Raw genomic sequence first — 26,784 nt, 5'->3', positions numbered from 1 at the left:
GAAAATATTCATCACCAATTCTTGATAGAACTTCAAGATACTTTGTTCCATATAGAAACTAATATCACCCGCTTCTTTGATAAATGGGGAAGGTGGGTTAAAACCCAAGATTTAGAAGAACAGAAACGAATAATTAAAAAGTTTGATAATACAGTATACATAGAAAACTGTAGACTTAGAGGAGAATGGCTATTTGAATAAAGATGGCCGTCTTATAGGGAGAGGGGGGAAGGTGGGAGGGGTACATTAATTATTCTCTTTTCTTTTTCTTTTTTTCTCCTTTTTTTTTTTTTTTTTTCTTTTTTTTTTTTTTGGGGTTTGGGGGGAATATATCTGATTGAATAAGAGTTAAGTCAAAAACTATATACGCCATATTGAAATATTGATAAGAGTAATTATGTACTCATGTGATCGAAAGTGAGTTTGAATATTTTGCTTCTTATTTGTTGTTGCTCCCGCTTCCTATGTATTGTTCTTTGTTAATTAAAAAGGGAAAGGAGTGATGAGATTAGTAACATAGTTTGGAAGGTAAAACTTGATATTATATTAAGATAAAATGTTATCTGAACTGATGGAATTAGTGTAATATGTATGGAGATAAATATGTATATCATTTTGCTGGATTTGTTGTGATGAAACAACTTAATGTCTTTTCTTCTTTTTTATGTATCTGTCACAAAATATCAATAAAACTTCTTTCAAAAAAAATAAATAAACTATATGAATGTCTTGGGATCTATCTGGCTGGTCCCTACTTGCTGTGCCTCATTTAGCGTGCCGTTCCCTCAGTGTTCTAACAAGCATGTAGATTTTATTCCAGGACCAGTACAGTAAAATATAAGCCATAGGTTAGAAGAACAGAACTCAGCAAAAAATTGTACTGGTTTTTGCTGTGTCCTGTTCTACAGCTTATATTTACTGTAGTCCTTTTAAACTATATGAAATAAAGATGGAATGTTTTAATATTACTATGTTCTCTGGCTATTGAATTTGAACGTCACATATTTGTTAAGGGATTTGTGCACTAAAGAGAGGCTTGGCTTGCAGCATTATATATATATATATATATATATATATATATATATATATATATATATATATATATATATATATATATATATATATATATATATATATCCTTCATTCATAACCCCCCATTCATATATCCTTCATTCATAACTCCCTCCCTCCATTCTTTCCTTCCTTCTTTCCTTTGCCTCCCTTTTCTCCCCTGCCATCCCATCTCTTCTCTCCCTCCCCTTTTCTTCTTGCTCTCATCTCAGGGAGAAAACGGTATGAGAATGAGTGTATGCAAATGTTTGCTAGCCCTGGAAAACATTTACTTTGGAACTGTTATGAAAAATAAATAAAATGTAATTTTACATCCTGACCAAAAAAATATTAAGGGGAAAAAAAGGCCTAAAACCTTGGGGGGGGGGGGGGGGCAGCAGAATTTTTGAGTGCCTAGTGCAGCACAAAACCTAAATACGCCACTGCCTCACATGGATGTGTATGACAATTATATGGTAAATAACCGAGGACAAGGTTTATGTTGAACTATAAGAATATTATTTATTTTTTTTGCTTCTTGGATGAGGGAGCTGAGGTGCCTGTAGTGGATTTCCTTGTTCTCCTGGTTTGAGAAGATTCTGGTGTTTCTGCTGGTGTGCTGGCCACAGATGATAGGCTGGAGGCAGTGTCCTGCTGGTGTGTAAAGTGCTCAACCAACACACCCAAGAGTTGATTTTGTTCTCTCCATCTATTGTCCATTTACATCTGCATATCAGACAGAATTCACATCATCTGTGACTGGTTCTGAACACTTGCACTTAACGATGCTGCCATGTCCCTCTGTAGCTCTATGCTACGTTGTTGTATCCTCTCTTGGCTCCTGATGAACCTTTCTTGGTTCCTGAAGAACCTCTCTTGGCCTCTTTGTATGCTCTCGTGCTTGTTATGAGCCTCCTCTGGAGTGCAATGTATTCCTCACCCAGGGGAGAATACGATGCATCCACAGGCTCTTGAGCAGCAGGGCTTCTAGTTGCTTGTGGGGCAGGGTCACCTGCATCTGCTGATGCTTGAGGTGCAGGGTCAGCTACATCTGCTGGTTCTTGTGGGGCAGGTTCAGCTACATCTGCTGGTTCTTGAGGGGCAGGTTCAGCTACATCTGCTGGTTCTTGAGGGGCAGGTTCAGCTACATCTGCTGGATCTTGTGGTGCAAGTTCAGCTGCATCTAATGGTGCTTGAGGTGCAGCTGTAGTTTCTGCTATATTTCCATCTGCAGATGGTGGAGCTCGTCCAAGTGATGAGGATGGTGGAGCTCTCATGGTTGATTGATAGTCCCACTGATGACCAGTGTGTGACAACTCAGCCTGTCCAATTGGCACTTCTTGTGACATAGTCTGTGGGTAAAATCCATGACTGCCATGAGATTGTCTTGTGGGGGGGGGGGTTAAAAACATGGACCCTTTGTGGCTGTCTTGGCTCCCCCTTAAAGCCAAAGGGAGGCTATTCCTCTGGCCAGGAATCTTGCCAGGGGTCATATGGCAATGGTGGTGGCATCACTCCCAAGTCCTTAACTGAAGCCATCCAACCATGCTCATGCCTGGGAGCATACTGTTCTTGCAGTTACCTGAAGACTGGTGGTGGTGGAGGCATGGATATTTGTATCCTCGTAACAGGAGGTTCTGTGGAGGAGTCAAAGGATGAGAGGGATTAGTACAATAAGATATATGTCCATGTGGGCATACAATGTACATTGATACATGCTAGGGCCTATACTGATTCTCATGTCAAATGTTATAACATGCATGTGCACATTGAGAGTTCTCTGATTGATTTAAATATGAGCAGTATACAGGGATGTGTTTCATACAATAGTTATGTGTCCATTCAATGAAAACTCTACATGTGACTTGTGTCCTGTGTTACTCTGAGACTCTGCGGAATCTGTTGGCGCTCTACAAATAACCGATAATAATAATATTGCACTATTCCACCTCATATCATGAATTGCATTTGTTAAGTAGCAGTAATGTCAAGTATAATTGTAGATGTCTTTGTTAGTATGCCAAATTCCATGCTCCTCATTGTATACATGAATGTGTGATATTAAAGGATGTTATATCTCAAATAAATATAATACTGGTGTGTGGGATGTTACTCACCAGCATGATGTGCTGTGGTTGCAGCCCCTGAGTCATGAGCCCCTGGAAGTCCACAGACTGCTGTGATACTCAGGGACCTACGTATCATCTCCTGTTCTCTTCTGGTGCATAGCTGCCTGCCCCATCTTTTCTTTGACCTGCCTCTTGTAGTAATTCTAGCATTTTTTTAAGGCCCTCAACAGTCCTCCTTTGCAGGGCCACACTGTTGACGGCATCCTCTACCACCAACCATGCCGTTTTTCTCTTTTTGGCGAATGCCTTTGCCCTTCTCCTGCCCGAAGAGGTCACTGTAATTGTCCATGATGGCCTGGACAAGGTCAACATTTTCAGCAAATGAGAAGTTGGGACATCTCAGCCTCTCATCCTCCATGGACACTTGGCTTTCTCCCTGTAATGTCCCTGGTGTGGGTTCCTCCCTATCCTTTCCCTCCTCCCCTCTTCTGTCCCCATGTGCACCCTGTGTCCCTCTCCTAGATGTGCCTGCTCTCTGCTAGTACTTAAGATGGCGGTGACAATTGTGGGGTGGGGAAGGGAAGGAAGCTGTTTGAGGGGGGTCAGGATGTGTCAGGTGGGAGGCTGATCCCTACACTAAAGCTAAAATTAACACCTTAACTGCTGTGCATAATACACGAGTGGTGTGCAGCAGCATTTTGCAGCCTTTGAATTACCAAAAAGCAATGCCAAAGCCATATATGTCTGCTATTTCTGAACAAAGGGGATCCTAGAGAAGAATTTACAACCACTTGTGCCATGATTGCACTAACTGTTTGTAAATAATTTCAGTGAGAATCCTAAACTTGTGAAAAAGTTTGTGACAAAGCTAACGATTTTTTTTATTTAAACGCATTTGGCATGAAATATACCAAAATGGGCCTAGATCAATACTTTGGGTTGTCTTCTAAAAAAATTCATATACATGTCAAGGGATATTCAGGGATTCCTGACAGATATCAGTGTTCCAATGTAACTATCGCTAATTTGAAAAAAAAAAAAAAAAAATGGTTTGGAAATAGCAAAGTGCTACTTGTATTTATGGCCCTATAACTTGCAAAAAAAGCAAAGAACATGTAAACATTGGGTATTTCTAAACTCAGGACAAAATTTAGAAACTATTAAGCATGGGTGTTTTTTGGTGGTTGTAGATGTGTAACAGATTTTGGGGGTCAAAGTTAGAAAAAGTGTGGGTTTTTTCATTTTTTCCTCATATTTTATAATTTTTTTATAGTAAGTTATAAGATATGATGAAAATAATGGTATCTTTAGAAAGTCCATTTAATGGCGAGAAAATCAGTAAATAATATGTGGGGGTACAGTAAATGAGTAAGAGGAAAATTACAGCTAAACACAAACATAGCAAAAAGTGATGTGGTCCTTAAGGGATTAAACTAAGGAAATTGTGGGTTTTCCCATCATTAGAATTATAAGTGCACACCACAGGCTTCATAAACATGACCCTGCTACATATCTGCCCCTAGTAAGTCTGCACAGGGGTGATAAGATCATATAAAACAATACAAGTGTTGCTAACAAAATACCAGTGACAACCCTTTGTCTACTAAGTAACAAGATCAAATTGGCCATTAAAAAAATAAGTGTTAATCTGTTTGGAAAGTATATTCACTAGGCCTGTGTGTTAGATCAGTGCAACACCACACACATATCTCCTGAAAATAAATTATACTTGTCAGCAATTTTAAAACAATTTTTTATGCAAACTATTTTTACTTAATTAGCACTTTTAGGATATGCACAGATGGCATTTTAAACTGGATAGGGAAATAACATGAATGTGCCTGCACATGCTAGATGCGCACTCCCTTGCAAGTCCTGGGACTAAAGAATCTTTACAGTATGGTGTGAATATTTCGATAACTATGGTGGATAAGAGAGCGATCAGCGCCTGGGACTATATACCTGCTACACTATAAAGAAGACCCCCTAATAGGTCTAGTGGAAAATACAATTGTGGATAAATAGGAGCGCCAAAGGCTAAGGTACAATTCAGGTGTCAGCACTCTATTCAGATGAAAATGGTGACAAAGAAGATAAAAACAATTTATTACATCGAATAAAAATCAAATGATAAACAACATTAGTTAAAATCACAATGAATAAAAAAACATATAGAATAAAAAGATGGATCCTACTACAATAATGTCTCAAGAGGAAAAGAGCCTAGCTAATAGCAAGAATGGGGGATGGCTTTACCATACAATCTGATAAAACCAACAAGAAACTTCAATGTAAATGAGACTATGTGGGGTTTCACCACATATAATAATGGATAAAGGTGTTTACCAAAAAACAAAAGTGTACAACAAGTCTGTTCCAGACAAAAAATGGAACCATAAAATTAAATCAATCCAATGTGAAGTGCCAAAAAAAAAAATTGGTGTGTGTGGCATACAACGTGTGAAAAATAGCGTGTAAAAGATGTTAAAAATGTGTAAAAAATGTGTGAAAGAATGATAAAACAAGTTTGGTCCAAATCACAAATACAAATGTGGACCGTGTACATAAAAGTGCAATGGGTGGAAATCAAAAATGGATAATCGTACAAAGTGTGACAAATATCAACAAAGTGTGACAAATATCGAATTACAAAAAATAACGAATAACAAAAAATAATAATTAGCTTTAGAACATATGGGAAATACAAACAAAGTGGGTCTGATGAATCCTAGAAATATCCTATAGAATGTCCATGACAAAAGTCCAACATTTAAAAAAGAACCACTGATGAAACGATCCTAGGAGCCTGTCCTGATCCAGTATCCTAGTCTGTCAACAACATGGACCTCAAATCAAAAGGAAAAAGAACTCCTCAACATAGAGGGCCTATGGAGTGTAGCTTATCGATAAACTTACCCCAAAAGCCAATTGATCCTGGTAGTGTATGAAGCCTCACAAATCTCTTAGGTAGTCTATGCATTTTGGCCCAACAGCAGGGCCTTTTTCAAGACATCTCACACTTTGTACGATTATCCATTTTTTATTTCCACCCATTGCACTTTTATGTACACGGTCCACATTTGTATTTGTGATTTGGACCAAACTTGTTTTATCATCCTTTCACACATTTTTTACACATTTTTAACATCTTTTACACGCTATTTTTCACACGGTGTATGCCACACACACCACACTTCACATTGGATTGATTTAATTTTATGGTTCCATTTTTTGTCTGGAATAGACTTGTTGTACACTTTTGTTTTTTGGTAAACACCTTTATCCATTATTATATGTGGTGAAACCCCACATAGTCTCATTTACATTGAAGTTTCTTGTTGGTTTTATCAGATTGGATGGTAGAGCCATCCCCCATTCTTGCTATTAGCTAGGCTCTTTTCCTCTTGAGACATTATTGTAGTAGGATCCATCTTTTTATTCTATATGTTTTTTATTCATTGTGATTTTAACTAATGTTGTTTATCATTTGATTTTTATTCGATGTAATAAATTGTTTTTATCTTCTTTGTCACCATTTTCATCTGAATAGAGTGCTGACACCTGAATTGTACCTTAGCCTTTGGCGCTCCTATTTATCCACAATTGTGAATATTTTGATGTAAATATCTTTCTGTTTTAACATAAATGTGAAAGCGTGAGTTAAAGTAAAAAGTTCATTCAATAGTGGAAGGATATGTCCATTCCTGGAGGGATCTCTTGGGACAGTGCTCTTCAATATATTCCTCAAAATGGAAGAAGAGAGGAAAAAATAATAGTGTAAAACAGCTGTGAACACTTGTAGGTAAGGACAAATGATTACTCACATTTGATGGAGCTATTACAAGCTCTATATGATGCGCACACCTACTTTATACTGGTAGGCAAACATTATCTCACAATGGCAAAGATATATTTATTAAAAACATTAAAACCATCACAAATGCTTAATGAACACCAATAGTTAAGGGATCTGAAGACCAATATACAAAGTATTGCAGTCCAGAGTTAACCACAGACCCGGATGGAAGGCAGAAGCCAAACCGCTTACCAACCACAGCCCTATACCGGTAAGGTATCACTCCGCACTTGGCGTCACTGGAACTCTTTTTTCTCACTAACGTCAAAACGTGCCAGTGATACCTGAGTAACCATTTGTTTAAACACATGAATAGTAAACAAAACAATTATAAGAAATAGCGTCACATTTTTCCCCCCATATGTTCAAAGACTAACCCTACAAAAGAGAACTGGGACAGGTTTATCCTAGCTAAATCAGCAAGAGAGCTATTTATAAAGCACACATTATATCAAGAAGATATGAGAGTTAGAGCACGTTATACTGACCAATTTGTAAAATCTGCCCAAGTTCCTTCTAGGATTATTAGAACTAAACAGAATAATAATATGACTGAGGCAATAAATAAAAATCAAGGTGTAAGATATGCAAATACTAGAAATATTAATACATTCTTTGAGTATTATAAAACTATCTATAATAAAAGGTGAGGTAAATGAGCGGAATAGGAATAAAATTTTGGGATAAAATATCTTTGCGCCCCAGATTTCTTTTGATGATTTGCAATTCCTGAATCAAAAGTCTATCCATAAAAGAAATGCAGACGTTGATTAAACAAAATGTAAAGAAAGCATCTGGCCAGAGTAACTCCATATGGAAGTTTACAAAATGATGCCAGATGTCATTATATCTACCTTAGTTACATGAATACAACTGTGCACAGGATTTAAAATCTTTATATTGTTCATCCTCTAATATAATTACCCTTAAATATTAATCTTCCAGATCTATACAACATAATGGTAGAAAATCTCTTTAAGTGGGGCCATATCACAACGTTACAAATATATTATAATCTTTATTTTCTATCATTTATATGAAACAATATTTTCTCCTGAAAGAAATATTAAATATCAGTTGATTAAATATAAGTTAAATCGGATACTGCAGTATTGGTATTGTACTTCCTACTAATTCTCACTGTCAGACATTTTGTCATGTGCTCCACCCCCAGTCCTTTAACTTCTCTTGGTCAATACTGAGTTGTCTTAAATCACACTGCAATGGGGTGTGGGAGAGATAGGCACTAAAATGTTCATTTCAATTGGTATATTGGTTAGAGATAAGGAAAGGAAGCCTGTTTAAATAGAGTAATAACATCATGAGTTATGGTCTCCTGGCAAGCTCAGTCCATTTAAAAAAGGACCATAAAATATAAAATGTGAATTTCAAAAGATCAGTAGATTATTTTTCCTGATATTTTTTTCTGCCTCTGTACCATGTGACAGGTATCAGCCAATAACAGACTCATATTTGTATATAATGTGAATCCCTGCATATGTTAAGTAGGAGCCGGAGCCTCAGGTCATTTAAAAGGCTGTGTACAATTTAATAATGAAAATAAATTACAAACAGCAAACAGTTATTTCACATAAAAACTAAAGTTAAAGGTGAAATTTCCCATACACTTTATACTATTTTATACACCGGTAAAACAAGTCATTAGAAACACATTAAAGGGACAGCAAAGTCACAATTAACTTTTTATTATTCAAATTAAAACAACTCTGCAATTTCCTTCTATTATCAAATCTGCTTTATTTCCTTGGAGACCTTTGTGGCAAATCATATAATGCACTATGGTGCGCTAGCTGCTGATTAGTGGCACATACAAGCCTCTTGCCATTGGCTCGTCTTATGTGCTCAGCTAGCTCCCAGTAGTGCATTGCTGCTGCTTCAATAAAGGATACCTAGAGAATGAAGCCAATATCATAGTAGAAGTATAGTGGAAAGTTGTTTAGAATTATCTGTTATATTGAAATAATGAAATACATTTTGGGTTTCTTACCTAAGATGGCAGAAATTATTTAAAAGGGGGAGGGCTGGAGAGCTTTTTGGGAGGGATCAGGGAGGTGGGAAGGTAACAGTGATGTGCAGTAATAGGAGGCAGGGGAGGCAGCGCCTTCCCTGTCAAACCATAAAAAAACATAATTTATGCTTACCTGATAAATTCTTTTCTCTTGTAGTGTAGTCAGTCCACGGGTCATCCATTACTTATGGGATTATAACTCCTCCCTAACAGGAAGTGCAAGAGGATCACCCAAGCAGAGCTGCTACATAGCTCCTCCCCTCTACGTCATTCCCAGTCATTCGACCGAAACCAAACGAGAAACTATAGGGTGCAGTGGTGACTGGAGTTTAATTAAAATTTAGACCTGCCGTAAAAACAGGGCGGGCCGTGGACTGACTACACTACAAGAGAAAAGAATTTATCAGGTAAGCATAAATTATGTTTTCTCTTGTTAAGTGTAGTCAGTCCACGGGTCATCCATTACTTATGGGATACCAATACCAAAGCTAAAAGTACACGGATGACGGGAGGGACAAGGCAGGATCTTTACATGGAAGGAACCACTGCCTGTAAAACCTTTCTCCCAAAAACAGCCTCCGAAGAAGCAAAAGTGTCACATTTGTAAAATTTCGAAAAAGTGTGAAGTGAAGACCAAGTTGCAGCCTTGCAAATCTGTTCAACAGAGGCCTCATTCTTAAAGGCCCAAGTGGAAGCCACAGCTCTAGTAGAATGAGCTGTAATCCTTTCAGGAGGCTGCTGTCCAGCAGTCTCATAAGCTAAACGTATTATGCTACGAAGCCAAAAAGAGAGAGAGGTAGCCGAAGCTTTTTGACCTCTCCTCTGTCCAGAATAAACGACAAACAGAGAAGAAGTTTGACGAAAATCTTTAGTTGCCTGCAAATAAAATTTCAGGGCACGGACAATGTCCAGATTGTGCAAAAGTCGTTCCTTCTTTGAAGAAGGGTTAGGACACAATGATGGAACAACAATCTCTTGATTGATATTCCTGTTAGTGACTACCTTAGGTAAGAACCCAGGTTTAGTACGCAGAACTACCTTGTCTGAATGAAAAATCAGATAAGGAGAATCACAATGTAAGGCAGATAACTCAGAGACTCTTCGAGCCGAGGAAATAGCCATCAAAAACAGAACTTTCCAAGATAACAGCTTGATATCGATGGAATGAAGGGGTTCAAACGGAACGCCTTGCAGAACGTTAAGAACTAAGTTTAAGCTCCACGGTGGAGCAACAGTCTTAAACACAGGCTTAATCCTAGCCAAAGCCTGACAAAAAGCCTGAACGTCTGGAACTTCTGCCAGACGTTTGTGTAGAAGGATAGACAGAGCTGAAATCTGCCCCTTTAACGAACTAGCAGATAAACCCTTTTCTAAACCTTCTTGTAGAAAAGACAATATCCTAGGAATCCTAACCTTACTCCATGAGTAACTCTTGGATTCGCACCAATATAAATATTTACGCCATATTTTATGGTAAATTTTCCTGGTAACAGGTTTCCTAGCCTGTATCAGGGTATCAATAACTGACTCCGAGAATCCACGCTTTGATAGAATCAAGCGTTCAATCTCCATGCAGTCAGTTTCAGAGAAATTAGATTTGGATGTTTGAAAAGACCCTGCATCAGAAGGTCCTGTCTCAGAGACAGAGACCAAGGTGGACAAGACGACATGTCCACTAGATCTGCATACCAGGTCCTGCGTGACCACGCAGGCGCTATTAAAATCACTGATGCTCTCTCCTGTTTGATTCTTGCAATCAATCGAGGAAGCATCGGGAATGGTGGAAACACATAAATCATGTTGAAAACCCAAGGTTCTGTCAGAGCATCTATCAGCACCGCTCCCGGATCCCTGGACCTGGATCCGTAACAAGGAAGCTTGGCGTTCTGGCGAGACGCCATGAGATCCAGATCTGGTTTGCCCCAACGATGAATCAGTTGGGCAAAGACCTCTGGATGAAGCTCCCACTCCCCCGAATGAAAGGTCTGGCGACTTAGAAAATACGCCTCCCAGTTCTCCACGCCTGGGATGTGGATCGCTGACAGGTGGCAAGAGTGAGACTCTGCCCAGCAAATTATCTTTGAGACTTCCAACATCGCTAGGGAACTCCTGGTTCCTCCTTGATGGTTGATGTAAGCCACAGTCGTGATGTTGTCCGACTGAAACTTGATGAACCTCAGAGTTGCTAACTGAGGCCAAGCCAGAAGAGCATTGAAAATTGCTCTTAATTCCAGAATGTGTATTGGAAGGAGACTCTCCTCCTGAGTCCATGATCCCTGAGCTTTCAGGGAATTCCAGACTGCGCCCCAACCTAGAAGGCTGGCGTCTGTTGTTACAATCGTCCAATTTGGCCTGCGGAAGGGCATCCCCTTGGACAGATGTAGCCGAGAAAGCCACCATAGAAGAGAATCTCTGGTCTCTTGATCCAGATTTAGCAGAGGGGACAAATCTGAGTAATCCCCATTCCACTGACTTAGCATGCACAATTGCAGCGGTCTGAGATGCAGGCGCGCAAATGGTACTATGTCCATTGCCGCTACCATTAAGCCAATTACCTCCATGCACTGAGCCACTGACGGGTGCTGAATGGAATGAAGGACACGGCAAGCATTTAGAAGTTTTCATAACCTGGCCTCCGTCAGGTAAATCTTCATTTCTACAGAATCTATAAGAGTCCCTAGAAAGGGAACTCTTGTGAGTGGTAATAGAGAACTCTTTTCTACGTTCACCTTCCACCCATGCGACCCTAGAAATGCCAGAACTATCTCTGTATGAGACTTGGCAGTTTGGCAACTTGACGCTTGTATCAGAATGTCGTCTAGGTACGGAGCTACCGCTATGCCTCGCGGTCTTAGTACCGCCAGAAGAGAGCCCAGAACCTTTGTAAAGATTCTTGGAGCCGTAGCTAACCCGAAGGGAAGAGCTACAAACTGGTAATGCCTGTCTAGGAAGGCAAATCTTAGATACCGGTAATGATTCTTGTGAATCGGTATGTGAAGATAGGCATCCTTTAAATCCACTGTGGTCATGTACTGACCCTCTTGGATCATGGGTAGGATGGTTCGAATAGTTTCCATTTTGAACGATGGAACTCTTAGGAATTTGTTTAAGATCTTTAAGTCCAAGATTGGTCTGAAGGTTCCCTCTTTTTTGGGAACCACAAACCGATTTGAATAGAATCCTTGCCCTTGTTCCGACCACGGAACTGGGTGGATCACCCCCATTAATAAGAGGTCTTGTACACAGCGTAGAAACGCCTCTTTCTTTATTTGGTTTGCTGACAACCTTGAAATATGAAATCTCCCTTGTGGAGGAGAAGCTTTGAAGTCCATAAGATATCCCTGAGATATGATTTCCAACGCCCAGGGATCCTGGACATCTCTTGCCCAAGCCTGGGCAAAGAGAGAAAGTCTGCCCCCCACTAGATCCGTTTCCGGATAGGGGGCCCTCACTTCATGCTGTCTTAGGGGCAGCAGCAGGTTTCCTGGCCTGCTTGCCCTTGTTCCAGGACTGGTTAGCTTTCCAGCCCTGTCTGAAGCGAGCAACAGTTCCTTCCTGTCTTGGAGCAGAGGAAGTTGATGCTGCTCCTGCCTTGAAGTTACGAAAGGCACGAAAATTAGACTGTTTAGCCTTTGGTTTGGCCCTGTCTTGAGGCAGAGCATGGCCCTTACCTCCAGGAATATCAGCGATAATTTCTTTCAAGCCGGGCCCGAATAAGGTCTGCCCTTTGAAAGGAATATTAAGCAGTTTAGATTTAGAAGTCACATCAGCTGACCAGGATTTAAGCCACAGCGCTCTGCGCGCTTGAATGGCGAATCCGGAGTTCTTAGCCGTAAGTTTGGTTAAGTGCACTACGGCATCAGAAATAAACGAATTAGCTAGCTTAAGGGCTTTAAGCTTGTTCATAATCTCATCCAATGGAGCCGTGCTAAGGGTCTCTTCCAGAGACTCAAACCAGAATGCCGCCGCAGCAGTGACAGGCGCGATGCATGCAAGGGGTTGCAATATAAAACCTTGTTGAACAAACATTTTCTTAAGGTAACCCTCTAACTTTAGATTTAGAAGTCACATCAGCTGACCAGGATTTAAGCCACAGCGCTCTGCGCGCTTGAATGGCGAATCCGGAGTTCTTAGCCGTAAGTTTGGTTAAGTGCACTACGGCATCAGAAATAAACGAATTAGCTAGCTTAAGGGCTTTAAGCTTGTTCATAATCTCATCCAATGGAGCCGTGCTAAGGGTCTCTTCCAGAGACTCAAACCAGAATGCCGCCGCAGCAGTGACAGGCGCGATGCATGCAAGGGGTTGCAATATAAAACCTTGTTGAACAAACATTTTCTTAAGGTAACCCTCTAACTTTTTATCCATTGGATCTGAAAAAGCACAGCTATCCTCCACCGGGATAGTGGTGCGCTTAGCCAGAGTAGAAACTGCTCCCTCCACCTTAGGGACCGTCTGCCATAGGTGCCGTGTGGTGGCGTCTATTGGAAACATTTTTCTAAGCACAGGAGGGGGTGAAAAGGGCACACCGGGTCTATCCCACTCCTTGTTAATAATTTCTGTAAGCCTTTTAGGTATAGGAAAAACGTCAGTACACACCGGTACCGCAAAATATTTATCCAGCCTACATACTTTCTCTGGAATTGCAATCGTGTTACAATCATTTAGAGCCGCTAATACCTCCCCTAGTAAAACGCGGAGGTTCTCAAGCTTAAATTTAAAGTTTGAAATCTCTGAATCCAGTTTATTTGGATCAGACCCGTCACCCACAGAATGAAGCTCTCCGTCCTCATGTTCTGCAAATTGTGACGCAGTATCAGACATGGCTCTACTATTATCAGCGCGCTCTGTTCTTACCCCAGAGTAATCGCGTTTACCTCTTAATTCTGGCAATTTAGATAGTACTTCAGTCATAACATTAGCCATGTCTTGCAAAGTGATTTGTATGGGTCGCCCTGATGTACTTGGCGCCACAATATCACGCACCTCCTGAGCGGGAGGCGAAGGTACTGACACGTGAGGAGAGTTAGTCGGCATAACTTCCCCCTCGTTGTCTGGTGATATTTTCTTAACATATAAAGTTTGACTTTTATTCAAAGTGACATCTATACATTGAGTGCACAAATTTCTATTGGGCTCCACATTGGCCTTTAAACATAGTGAACAAAGAGATTCATCTGAGTCAGACATGTTTAAACAGACTAGCAATAACACTAGCAAGCTTGGAAAAAAACTTTTAAATAAATTTACAAGCTATATAAAAAACGCTACTGCGCCTTTAAGAAACATAAAAATGTGACACAGTTGAATTAACAATGAACCAAATTAGTTAAAGCAACCAAATTTTTACAGAGAATGTATAAAGTTAGCAGAGGATTGCACCCACAAGCAAAAGGATGATTAACCCCTTAATACCCAAACGGTTAACAGTTTTAATAATAAACGTTTTTAACACAGTCAAACACACTGTCACAGATCTGCTGTGACTGATTACCTCCCTCAAAACTAGTTTTGGAGACCCCTGGGCTCTGTAGAGACGTCCTGGATCATGGAGGATAGAAATAGGAAGATTGTGACTGAATTTTTACTGCGCAATAAAGCGCTAAAATAGGCCCCTCCCACTCATATTACAACAGTGGGGAAGCTCAGTAAACTGTTTTTATGCAGAAAAAACGACAGCCATGTGGTAAAAAAAATATGCCCATAAAGGTTTATCACCAAGTACCTCAGGAAAAAACGATTAACATGCCAGTAAACGTTTTATAATTGAAACTTATGAAGTGTTATTAATAAGCCTGCTGCCAGTCGTTTTCACTGCAGTGAAGGCTCAAATATTACTTTAATATTGACAGATTTTTCTAAGTGAAATTCCATTCCCCAGAAAATACCTCAGTGTATGCATACATACTTATCAGCCTGATACCAGTCGCTACTACTGCATTTAAGGCTGCACTTACATTACATCGGTATTAGCAGTATTTTCTCAGTCAATTCCATTCCTTAGAAAATAATTTACTGCACATACCTCCTTGCAGGTGGGCCCTGCATGCTATCCCCTATTCTGAAGTTACCTCACTCCTCAGAATGGCCAAGAACAGCAAGTGGATCTTAGTTACGACCGCTAAGATCATAGAAAAACTCAGGCAGATTCTTCTTCTAATGCTGCCTGAGAACAAACAACACACTCCGGTGTCGTCTAAAATAACAAACTTTTGATTGAAGAAATAAAAACTAAGTTTAAAACACCACAGTCCTCTCACACGTCCTATCTTTAGTTAGGTGCAAGAGAATGACTGGGAATGACGTAGAGGGGAGGAGCTATGTAGCAGCTCTGCTTGGGTGATCCTCTTGCACTTCCTGTTAGGGAGGAGTTATAATCCCATAAGTAATGGATGACCCGTGGACTGACTACACTTAACAAGAGAAAAGTTTTTAATGATTAATTTTAAAAAAAATAAAAAAAATTTTTTTGCATTAAATGTTTCTGACCACACCCCCCAGGTACGCCCCCCCCACCCCCTCCGCCGGCGCCACCAGATGCGATCCTAATCATCCAAGAATCCTTATCCATCATCCACGTTGCACAATTAGGAGGCAGTGAGCCGTTCAGCTGCCCTCCATTAATTGCGCAACATGGATGCTTCATAGTGTTACTAGCTCACTATGAGCTAGCGCCACCCAGTGGTATTTTACCGGGCACATACCACGCTCCAATAGAGGCTGTTCTCCAAACCGCCTCTATGATGGAGCTTATCCTCAGCCATTCAGCGCTGCCGGGGAGGTGTGCCGGGCGTGGACGACGTAAGTGACGTGGACTGATACTGGCATTGGCGGTAACACTTGTGAAGCAGGAGGGAGCTGCTGCCGAGTGCCGAGTCCTCACGTAGGGTAATTTTAGTGTGCACGGTGGTTCAAGTTAGTAGTTTAATTTAAAACATATTGCCCCTGCTACCTGTGAGAGTGGTCTATACTGTGCAGGCTTTCTGAGCAATGTAGTAGATGGGCGGAGCAGCAATGTCAGGAACACCTTAGACACTGAGTGTGTCCTGCATGCAGCATGTAAGTAGATCCACATCATGATACATAAATATGATGCATATTGCACTGTTAAGACAGGTGGCCAGAGGAAGAAACACTGGGAACGTGCACAGCATGTGAATTTTTATGTTCTGTGCATATTCCCAGTGTTTCTTCCTCTGGCCACCTGTCTTGAATAGCTGCAGGGCGCAGGCAAGTTCCTCACGGCATCCTCCCGGCATCAGCAGGTCAGGAAGGGCTCCGTCCAGACAGTTCACACTGTCATTTGTGTTATCAGTTACTAAGCTCCGTCGGTACTGGCTGGAACTGCTGCTGCCTTTTTTATTAATATGTATCCTATACAAGACTGCTTAGTAGTTAGTACATTGATTTATGCTGGCAGGAGCATGTCTGCATATCGTATGGCCCCTGGAGCTTCAGGTTAACTGTTAGATTTCAAAATAGCAGATTTGACATTTAAATTAACGATTATGGTACTCTATTGTGTAAACCAGGTGTCACTTCTCTGCTGCAGACTATAACTAGTGATCATCTATATTTTACAAGAAGCTGTTTGTGACAGTACAATGGATTCTGAAGGCGGTAAAAAAGTTGTCCTTCAATGGATCATTTTACAACCACATTTAAAAGTAATAGAAATATTTTGGAATTCCTTCCTGATTATTAAGAACCTCCTCTTCATCTTATATCCAGCTATTGTGTTAGATTTTTTTTAAGCGGTGTTTACTAGCTCTGGACAGCAAAGCTCAAAATAAAATACCAAAATCAAAAGAAAAAACAAACAATTAAAACAATGCAAGTTATTAAAGCAGACTATCAAATTTTAAAAAAGAACAAATATCCCCTAACCCATCTGTTAATGTAACTTAATACAAATATGAACATGTTTTATTTACACACATAATAGATGAGGTTAGAAAAAGCAGCCAGCAATATATCTACTTCTATAAGGGAGGAATCATCAAAATATAAGGCTATATAGGATCTAGTGCCAATTTGTATGCCCTTTACCTGGGTATGTCAGATAGGAAAGTTATGAGGGGTCTAAATTGCAGCCTGTCTGCCAACAGTGTACATAACAGCTAGTCAAGTGCTTTCTTCCTCCTGTTTTTACCTCAGACTGTTTTATTTGAGATATTTAATTTGTAGTAGTATGTAAATACCACCCTTATTAACACTGCTGTTTGCTCAACCACAAAAAGGTTCTGTTCATTATCATGTTAAAATTAACAGGTCATTGCCCTCTAGTTGCAAGTTCACAACCTTCACTGAAGAGCTAGAATGTGGAATGTTAGCCAGGAAGAGAGTACAGAGCATTTCTTTTCTTTATATTTTCTTTCTTTGCCTGCCTGTTGGAGATTTTTTTAAACAATGTTACGTAATTACCATGTTACTGCTACAGCTGAATTTTAAAGTATATTTGCAACAGTCTTTAAAGAACATTCACAGACCCACTTCAGCTGACACAGCCTTCTGCTACAGGTAGCCTTTGGAAGATAGTTATCTCATATTTCTTCCCTGTTATTACTAATGTGTGTGTTGTAATATGTATTGGCTATTCTTTTTATTCTTTATTTTAAATGCATATTGGAGCACATTGATGGACCATATATCTTGCTTGTTTAATGGTTTTATTTTCCTCAATGGATACCTCTCTTATCTCTGTAATGTGTGATCTTTCCCTGTGTTTTTTGCCTGTATGACCCCTAGCTCAAATGTCCATAGATACCCCCTCCCTTAACTTTTTTTGCCGGCCAATCTAACACTAATATATATCTCTCCCCCAGCTGAATTTTAAAGTATATTTGCAACAGTCTTTAAAGAACATTCACAGACCCACTTCAGCTGACACAGCCCTCTGCTACAGGTAGCCTTTGGAAGATAGTTACCCTCCCACCCTGCCCCTCACTCCACCCACCCCAGGTTCATTCCCCCCATTTATAGATAGTATCCCACACAACTTTCATTCTCCTAAACTGACAGATATATATATATATTTTTATATTGTACTATTTTTGTCTACACACCTCATAGCACTAACATGTATCAAAATATGACCATACTGATATTCGTGACAACCCTTTTCTCACTCCAATTTTGTTTACTTAATTACCGCTATAAGCACCAACCTCAAACTGGAAAACAAATTATCATACACCATAGCCTGCTCTGTTGCTGTAACTTATATGCTGAGTGCTGGTGGAGAGTTATAAAAAATAACCCTCCTACCCCCACCTCACAAAATTATAAAGTATGCCATTCACTATATAGCCAAACAAAAACTATGTCCAAATTCCTATTCCTTATGTTACTTGCCCTTGCAAATTATGTAGAGTGTAACCCTGGTCCCCCAGCAAATTCCATTCCTAGCCTTCCAGCTAAAAAAGGTCTCTCCTTTGTGCACTGTAATATCCGCAACTTACTACCAAAAATCGATGCACTGCAAGCTTGGTGTTTACAATACAAGCCAAAAATCATTGTGATCTCTGAATCATGGCTAACTGCAAAAATACCTGACTCAGCCATTGCAATACATGGGTATTCATGCCATAGAATTGACAGAGCAAAGAGAGGAGGCGGCATTGTAATTTATGTTGACAATTCCACAAAGTTCACCCCCATACAAAAATCTAGCTCTCCTGCCACCTTTGATTTCCTTTCTGGCAAAATTGAGATCCCGTGCAGTAAATCAATCATTGTTGCAGGACATAGCACAGCTCCTTAGTGAATCCATAGCTCAAAACCCAAAAAGTAAAATTTTGTTTTTTGGAGATTTTAACATTGATTGGCTGAATCCAAAAAATAACAGTTGTCGCTCGCTGTTTAAATCTTTAGAGCTAACGCAATTAATCTCCTCCCCAACTCACATAAACATCAAAAGCCATAATCATACCCTGCTCGACTGGATTCTCTCCACTTCTGCCGACCGAATCCAGGAGGCAGGTGTTCTCCCTAACAATTTCAGTGACCACTGCTTAGTGTACTGCGTGTGCAAAATAAAGGCTACAAAATCCTCTCCCAAGGTTAAAATCACCAGGTCCTTCAAAAAATGTAATATTCAATCATTTCTAAATTACATCAAGAACCTCCCCTGGCACAGATTAAACCTAATCCCAGATCTAGACTCTGCAGTTGAATTCTTTCAGTCTGAACTCCTACAAGTTTGAAATTTACATGCCCTGCTGCGTAAGGTGAGAGTAAAAGAAGCACACTTGAATTGGATCACAGCTGACCTCATTCAAATGTACCAATTTTGGGATTTATTGTGGTCAAAGTTCAAGCATACTGGCTCTATGAATGATCACTGTGTATATAGACAATGGCGAAACATATGCACTAAACAAACAAAATTGGCTAAGGCCCAATATTTCTGTGAAAATCTGAACAATAACATATCTAACCCTAGAAAGTTTTGGAAACTCATAAATAACTTACAAAATCCACCAATCCACTCCCAACCCTTCACTGTCAATGTGGATAACCAAAACCTGCAACTCCCCTTAGAAGTAGCAAATGCCTTTAACAATTATTTTGTTGGATGCTCCACCACCCTGATTGACAAACTAATAAATGGCACGCATCCTGAAGCTACAAATGTGGATCAGGCCCCACTAAAACGGCAAAGACCCAATAAAGAAAAGTTCAATTTTAGACCTGTACCCATCAATGTCATTAAGAAACACCTTAATAATCTAAAAATGAAAAACCAGTCTGGACCTGATCAAATCCCAGCAATGCTGTTGAAGCTCAGTGCGCCGGCAATTGCTAAGCCTGTCACAACCCTAATTAACTAATCCTTGGTGTCTGGATACATACCCAAACTCTGGAAAACTGCAAGAGTAGTGCCTATTCATAAAAGTGGGGAGTTAACCTTGGTTTCTAACTATCGCCCTATATCATTGCTCCCAGTATTGTCAAAAATCATAGAAAAATGCGTCCATACGCAATTATGCGAGTATTACCAACTTTCTAACTATCTGACCCCTGATCAATCAGGTTTTCGACCAAATCACTCCACTACAACTGCCCTCCTAAAAGTTTGCAACGACATCCAAACTGGCATGGAACAAGGAGACCTAACTGGAGCTATTTTCCTTGATTTTGCTAAGGCTTTTGACACAGTGGACCATGACATACTACTGCTCAAACTAAAAAACTCTGGTATTGCTGATCATTCGTTAACCTGGTTTAGATCATATGTATAGGATCGGTCACACTATGTCTCTGTTTCTAACAGTGACTCCCTCCCTCTCCCAGTCACGTGTGGTGTTCCCCAAGGTTCCATTCTCAGCCCCCTACTATTCACATTATTTATAAATGATTTGCCTGATGTCTGCAAATCCTCAACTGTACACATGTACGCAGACGACACGGTAATCTATGCAAACAAATCTGATCTGCCGCAGCTTGAAGCAGTGCTCCAAGACCAGTTCACAGAGGTAGAAATGTGGATCTCGAAAAACAAACTCTTCCTAAACACTGACAAAATTGTCACAATGATCTTTGGAACTGGGCCTAAATTACACAAATTACAAAATTCCCATCTACGCATCAAAACAAAATCCAATTGCACGCTTACCGCAGTCCACTCTTTCAAATACTTGGGTATGTTCTTAGACCCTAATCTATCTTTTGGCCTCCACATAGAAAAACTTGCATCTAAACTTTATCCAAAATTAGGTGCCCTGTACAGAAACAAATCTTGTCTCAGGCCTACAGTAAAGGAAAAGATTGTACAGCAAATGCTGATGCCTATCATGGATTATGGGGACGTAGTATACGCACCTGCACCGCAAACTCACCTTAATAAACTTAATACATTGTATAACTCGTTCTGCCGCTTTGTACTACAATGTAACTACAAGACCCACCATTGTGACATGCTAAAAGAACTAAACTGGCTGACACTGGAATCCAGACGCACCCTCCATCTTTCCTGCCTTGTGTTTAAGAGCCTTTCTGGGAAGCTCCCACCCTACCTGAGCAGAATGCTCTCCCCGGCTATTCCCACCTCCTATAACCTCCGATCCAGTACCAGCACATTATTTAGCTTGCCTCAATACAAAAAGAAAGCAGCTCGATCCTCCTTTTCCTACCGAGCGCCACAGTTATGGAATGACCTCACGCACACTTTCAAACCTTCCCCAAGCCTAATATCCTTTAAAAGATCCCTCTCTACATATCTCAAAACAGAATGCACCTGTCATGGTTGATTATATATTTCTTACCTGTTCTATGTAAAATGTTTGCATCTATTGTGTATTATTATTGTTTTTGAATTTTATTGTACCCTATTACATCAATGCAATGTTTTGTGGACCCAGGACATACTTGAAAACTAGAGAAATCTCAATGTATCCTTCCTGGTAAAATATTTTATAAATGAATAAATAAAATATTTTTTGGGGTGGTGTAGATTTTGCTTCTCTGTAGAGGAAATATATTGGTCCCTTTACATTTATCAGTTTAAATATCTTAAGCATTTTCATTGTATGTAAAAGCCAAAATGTGCCCTTAATTTATCAATTTTTCCCAGGAATATATACACTCTCTGTGCTAATCTGTATAATGTATTATGATGCACTATGAAGTGATTATTTTTCTTTAGGCACTTTTAGCTTTTTGTGTAGATGGATGCATTAAATTAGTCAAATCTGTGCTTTACCTTTACATTAAAGTTAGAAACCTTTACCTTAAAACCCAAATTTTTTCTTTCATAATTCAGATAGAACAAGCAATTTTAAATAACTTTCTAATTTACTTCTATTATCTAATTTGCTTCATTCTGTTGATATCCTTTGCTGAAAAGCATATCTATATAGGCTCAGTAGCTGCTGATTGGTGGCTGCACATAGATGCCTTGTGTGATTGGCTTGCCTTTGTGCATTGCTATTTCTTCAACAAAGGATATATAACGAATGAAGCAAATTGGATAATAGAAATAAATTGGAATGTTGTTTAAAATTGTATCCTCTATCTGAATCATGAAATTTTTTTTTTGGTTTAATTTCCCTTTAATGATTCTGATAGAGTCTGCAATTCTAAGCAAATTTCTGATTTACTCCTATTACCAATTTTTCTTTGTTCTCTTGCTATTTTTATTTAAAAAGAAGGAATATAAAGCTTAAGGGACAGTCAAGTCCAAAAAAAAAAACTTTCATTTTTCAAATAGGGCATGTAATTTTAAACAACTTACCAATTTACTTTTATCAACAATTTTGCTTTGTTCTCTTGGTATTCTAGTTGAAAGCAAACCTAGGAAGGCTCATATGATAATTTCTAAGCCCTTGAAGGCCGCCTCTATTTTATTTACTTTTCACAGCAGGGGAGAGCAAGTTCATGTAGGCCATATAGATAGCATTGTGATCACGCTCGTGGCTAGTGGCAGACATTGCACTAATTGGCTAAAATGCAAGTCAATAGATAATAACTAAAAGTCATGTGATTAGGGGCGGTCAGAAGATGCTTAGATACAAGATAGTCACAGAAGTAAAAAGTGTATTAATATAACAGTGTTGGTTTTGCTAAACTGGGGAATGGGTAATAAAGGGATTATCTATCTTTTTAAACAACAAAAATTCTGGTGTTGACTGTCCCTTTAGGAGCCAGCCCATTTTAGGTTCAGCACCCTGGATAGTGCTTGCTTATTGGTGGATACATTTAGCCACCAATAAGCATGTGTAAAACTAAAAATGTACCGGCTCCTAAGCTTTGCATCCCTGCATAGTCAATGCCTCACCAACCTCTGACTTCACTGGAAGGTAAGGGGGTAATCATACACTGAAGAAAATAATACATTTAAAAAAAATGGTCTAAAGCTGCAGACTGCCTGCTAGTACCTTAGATGGGGCAACCAGTGGGGGGGAGAGGAGGAAACAGAGCTGTTTGGGAGGGGTCAGGGGGTGGGAAGTGTCAGGCGGGAGAGCAATTTCTACACTAAAGCTAAACTTAACCTTACAAGGTACCCAATTAACCCCTTCACTGCTGGGAATAGTAAGTGTGGTGCCCAGCAGCAATTAGCTTTCTTCTAATTACCAAAAAGCAATTGCCATGTATGTTTTCTATTTTTGAACAAAAGGGAATCCAAATAAACTTTTATAACCATTTATGCTATGATTGCACAAGCGCTATGTAAATAATTTTTAGTGAGAATCCCAACGTTTGTGAAAAGTTTTTTTATTTGATCACATTTGGCTGTGAAATGGTGGTATTTACTATACCAAAATGGGCCTAGATCAATGCTTTGGGTTGTCTACTAAAAATATAGTTTTATATAGGTAAATAAAAATAAATAAAAAACAAGGCTCTATTTCTGTTTAAATGTAGTGATGGCAAAAATGCTAAAAATGCTCTGGTCTTTTGGGGAAGATTTAGTCTGAAATTCCAGGTCCTTCAGGGGTTAAAGTAAGGTTTTTGCCAATGTGTTATATATATATTCACATATACATTCACATGACAAGAGGAAACAGAGAGATATTAATAAAACACAGACCAGTAAAGTAACAAGATATATAAAACAAACAGTTAATAACAGGCAGAACCCCAAGGCAGAACATACAGTGATCTGAGATGTCATCACAGAAATGTCTAATTTAAAATTTTATTTTATTTAAAAATGACCTGCAGAAAGTTTTTCACTAAAAAAATCTCATCGCAGAAAGTGAATAAAAGTTTTGCCTCTGGGGACAGAATATAAAACAAAATACAATATTATCTGAGAATACACAAATAGATAAGGGAGAATGTGACAATCAGCACAAGGTGTTGTGTAACTGGAAGGAATAGGTGCTGGGGAAGGTGGGGTAGATAAGGTAATAAGGGAGATAGGGAAGGATAATGTATAGGGGAGTATAGAGCACAGAGGCAGTAAATGACATAAGGTGCTATTAGACACAATGTATTGTCTGTACCTGATCACATATAACAGCCAATGACACTAAATACCGAGCATGGGCTAAATTAGCATCACTGGAGTGAAGCAGTTGGTGCTGTGCACAAACCAACTAATCGATTATGAGATTCGCTGACAACTATTTTAATAATCTATTATTATCGATTATACTGATTAGTTATTGCAGCTCTAAATTACATTGTGTAGTTCTGTATTTAGTGTAACACTGAAAAATGAAAGAAATATTTTAGGTTTAATGTCCCTTTAAAACTGACCCTGCTACACATCTGCCCCTAGTTAGTCTGAGCAAGGGTGATAAGATCATGTAAAACAATACAAGTGTTGCTAACAAAACAGCAGTGACACTTTGTCTACTCTGTAACAAGGTCAGATTGGCTCCTACAAATAAGGCAAACTATGACCGGGCGCCCCTCTGCGCTAGTTACCGGGCGCCCCTCGATAAAGCAGGGCTGATAATGTTCGGTTTGGGGGCACAGTGTGTATTAACCCTTCACTGGAACAGAGAGCCACACAGTATGTATTAACCCTTCACTAGCACAGAGTGTATTAACCCATTCACTAGCACAGAGAGCAGCACAGTGTGTCTTAACCCTTCACTAGCACAGAGAACAGCACAGTGTGTATTAACCCTTCACTAGCACAGAGAGCAGCACGGTGTTTATTAACCATTCACTAGCACAGAGAGCAGCACGGTGTGTATTAACCCTTCACTGGCACAGAGAGCAGCACAGTGTGTATTAACCCTTCACTAGCACAGAGAGCAGCACATGTGTATTAACCCTTCACTAGCACAGAGAGCAGCACGGTGTGTATTAACCCTTCACTAGCACAGAGAGCAGCACAGTGTGTATTAACCCTTCACTAGCACAGAGAGCAGCACAGTGTGTATTAACCCTTCACTAGCACAGAGAGCAGCACAGTGTGTATTAACCCTTCACTAGCACAGAGAGTAGCACGGTGTGTATTAACCCCTTCACTAGCACAGAGAGCAGCACAGTGTGTATTAACCCTTTACTAGCACAGAGAGCAGCACATTGCGTATTAACCCTTCACTAGCACAGAGAGCAGCACAGTGTGTATTAACCCTTTACTAGCTAAGAGAGCTGCACAGTGTGTATTAACCCTTCACTAGCACAGAGAGCAGCACAGTGTGTATTAACCCTTTACTAGCACAGAGAGCTGCACAGTGTGTATTAACCCCTTCATTAGCACAGAGAGCTCTGCAGTTTGTATTAACCCTTCACTAGCACAGAGAGCAGCACAGTGTGTATTAACCCTTTAATAGCACAGAGAGCTGCACAGTGTGTATTAACCCATTCACTAGCACAAAGAGCGGCACATTGTGTATTAACCATTCACTAGCACAGAGAGCAGCACGGTGTGTATTAACCCTACACTAGCACAGAGAGCTGCACAGTGTGTATTAACCCTTCACTAGCACAGAGAGCAGCACAGTGTGTATTAACCCTTCACTAGCACAGAGAGCAGCACGGTGTGTATTAACCCTTCACTAGCACAGAGAGCAGCACAGTGTGTATTAACCCTTTACTAGCACAGAGAGCAGCACATTGCGTATTAACCCTTCACTAGCACAGAGAGCTGCACAGTGTGTATTAACCCTTCACTAGCACAGAGAGCAGCACAGTGTGTATTAACCCTTTACTAGCACAGAGAGCTGCACAGTGTGTATTAACCCTTTACTAGCACAGAGAGCTGCACAGTGTGTATTAACCCTTCACTAGCACAGAGCAGCACAGTGTGTATTAACCCTTCACTAGCACAGAGAGCAGCACAGTCTGTATTAACCCTTCACTAGCACAGAGAGCAGCACAGTGTGTATTAACCCTTCACTAGCACAGAGAGCAGCACAGTGTGTATTAACCCCTTCACTAGCACAGAGAGCAGCACAGTGTGTATTAACCCTTCACTAGCACAGAGAGCAGCACAGTCTGTATTAACCCTTCACTAGCACAGAGAGCAGCACAGTCTGTATTAACCCTTCACTAGCACAGATAGCAGCACAGTCTGTATTAACCCTTCACTAGCACAGAGAGCAGCACTGTGTGTATTAACCCTTCACTAGCACAGAGAGCAGCACAGTGTGTATTAACCCTTCACTAGCACAGAGAGCAGCACAGTGTGTATTAACCCTTCACTAGCACAGAGAGCAGCACAGTCTGTATTAACCTTTCACTAGCACAGAGAACAGCACAGTGTGTATTAACCCTTCACTAGCACAGAGAGCAGTACAGTGGGTATTAACCCTTCACTAGCACAGAGAGCAGCACAGTGTGTATTAACCCTTCACTAGCACAGAGAGCAGTACAGTGGGTATTAACCCTTCACTAGCACAGAGAGCAGCACAGTGTGTATTAACCCTTCACTAGCACAGAGAGCAGCACAGTGTGTATTAACCCTTCACTAGCACAGAGAGCAGCAGTGTGTATTAACCCTTCACTAGCACAGAGAGCAGTACAGTGGGTATTAACCCTTCACTAGCACAGAGAGCAGCACAGTTTGTATTAACCCTTCACTAGCACAGAGAGCAGTACAGTGGGTATTAACCCTTCACTAGCACAGAGAGCAGCACAGTGGGTATTAACCCTTCACTAGCACAGAGAGCAGCACAGTGTGTATTAACCATTAACTAACACAAAGAGTTAAACAGCACTTAGTATCCCATTGCCTGGCACAAGCAGATGAATAACATGCATTAAAGGAACAACATTTATAACAATTATAAACGTTTTAAGCAGACTAGAAAGTAACTAAACGTTTTATCACACAATACACACAGCCTGACTCACTCACCCAGCAGCAGCTGCACAGGAA

The 26,784-nt window shown here is 40.0% G+C and overlaps 1 protein-coding gene across 2 annotated transcripts; it reads right to left on the bottom strand.

Moving 5' to 3' along the window:
* Positions 1-1,546: 1,546 nt before the first annotated feature.
* LOC128659978 (resuscitation-promoting factor RpfA-like) lies at positions 1,547-26,784 on the bottom strand. Of its 2 annotated transcripts, none has more exons than XM_053713574.1 (2): positions 26,764-26,784; positions 1,547-2,687 (listed from the first exon to the last, which is right to left on the bottom strand). In XM_053713574.1, the coding sequence occupies exon 2, from the start codon at positions 2,541-2,543 to the stop codon at positions 1,860-1,862; it is 684 nt and encodes a 227-aa protein (XP_053569549.1). In that variant the 5' UTR covers positions 2,544-2,687; positions 26,764-26,784; the 3' UTR covers positions 1,547-1,859. The 2 variants fall into 2 exon arrangements, with proteins under 2 accessions (XP_053569549.1, XP_053569548.1); XM_053713573.1 differs by lacking the exon at positions 26,764-26,784 and adding an exon at positions 3,168-3,613.

The sequence above is a fragment of the Bombina bombina genome, chromosome 5 (assembly GCF_027579735.1).
Source record: "Bombina bombina isolate aBomBom1 chromosome 5, aBomBom1.pri, whole genome shotgun sequence".
Taxonomy (NCBI): Eukaryota; Metazoa; Chordata; class Amphibia; order Anura; family Bombinatoridae; genus Bombina; species Bombina bombina.
The sequence above is the reverse complement of the archived record's forward strand: the minus strand, read 5'-3'. Positions and strand labels throughout refer to the sequence as shown.

Excerpts from the sequence above, each read along its gene's own strand:
- LOC128659978 (XM_053713574.1), bottom strand. The coding sequence starts at position 2,543 with ATGACCCCTGGCAAGATTCCTGGCCAGAGGAATAGCCTCCCTTTGGCT.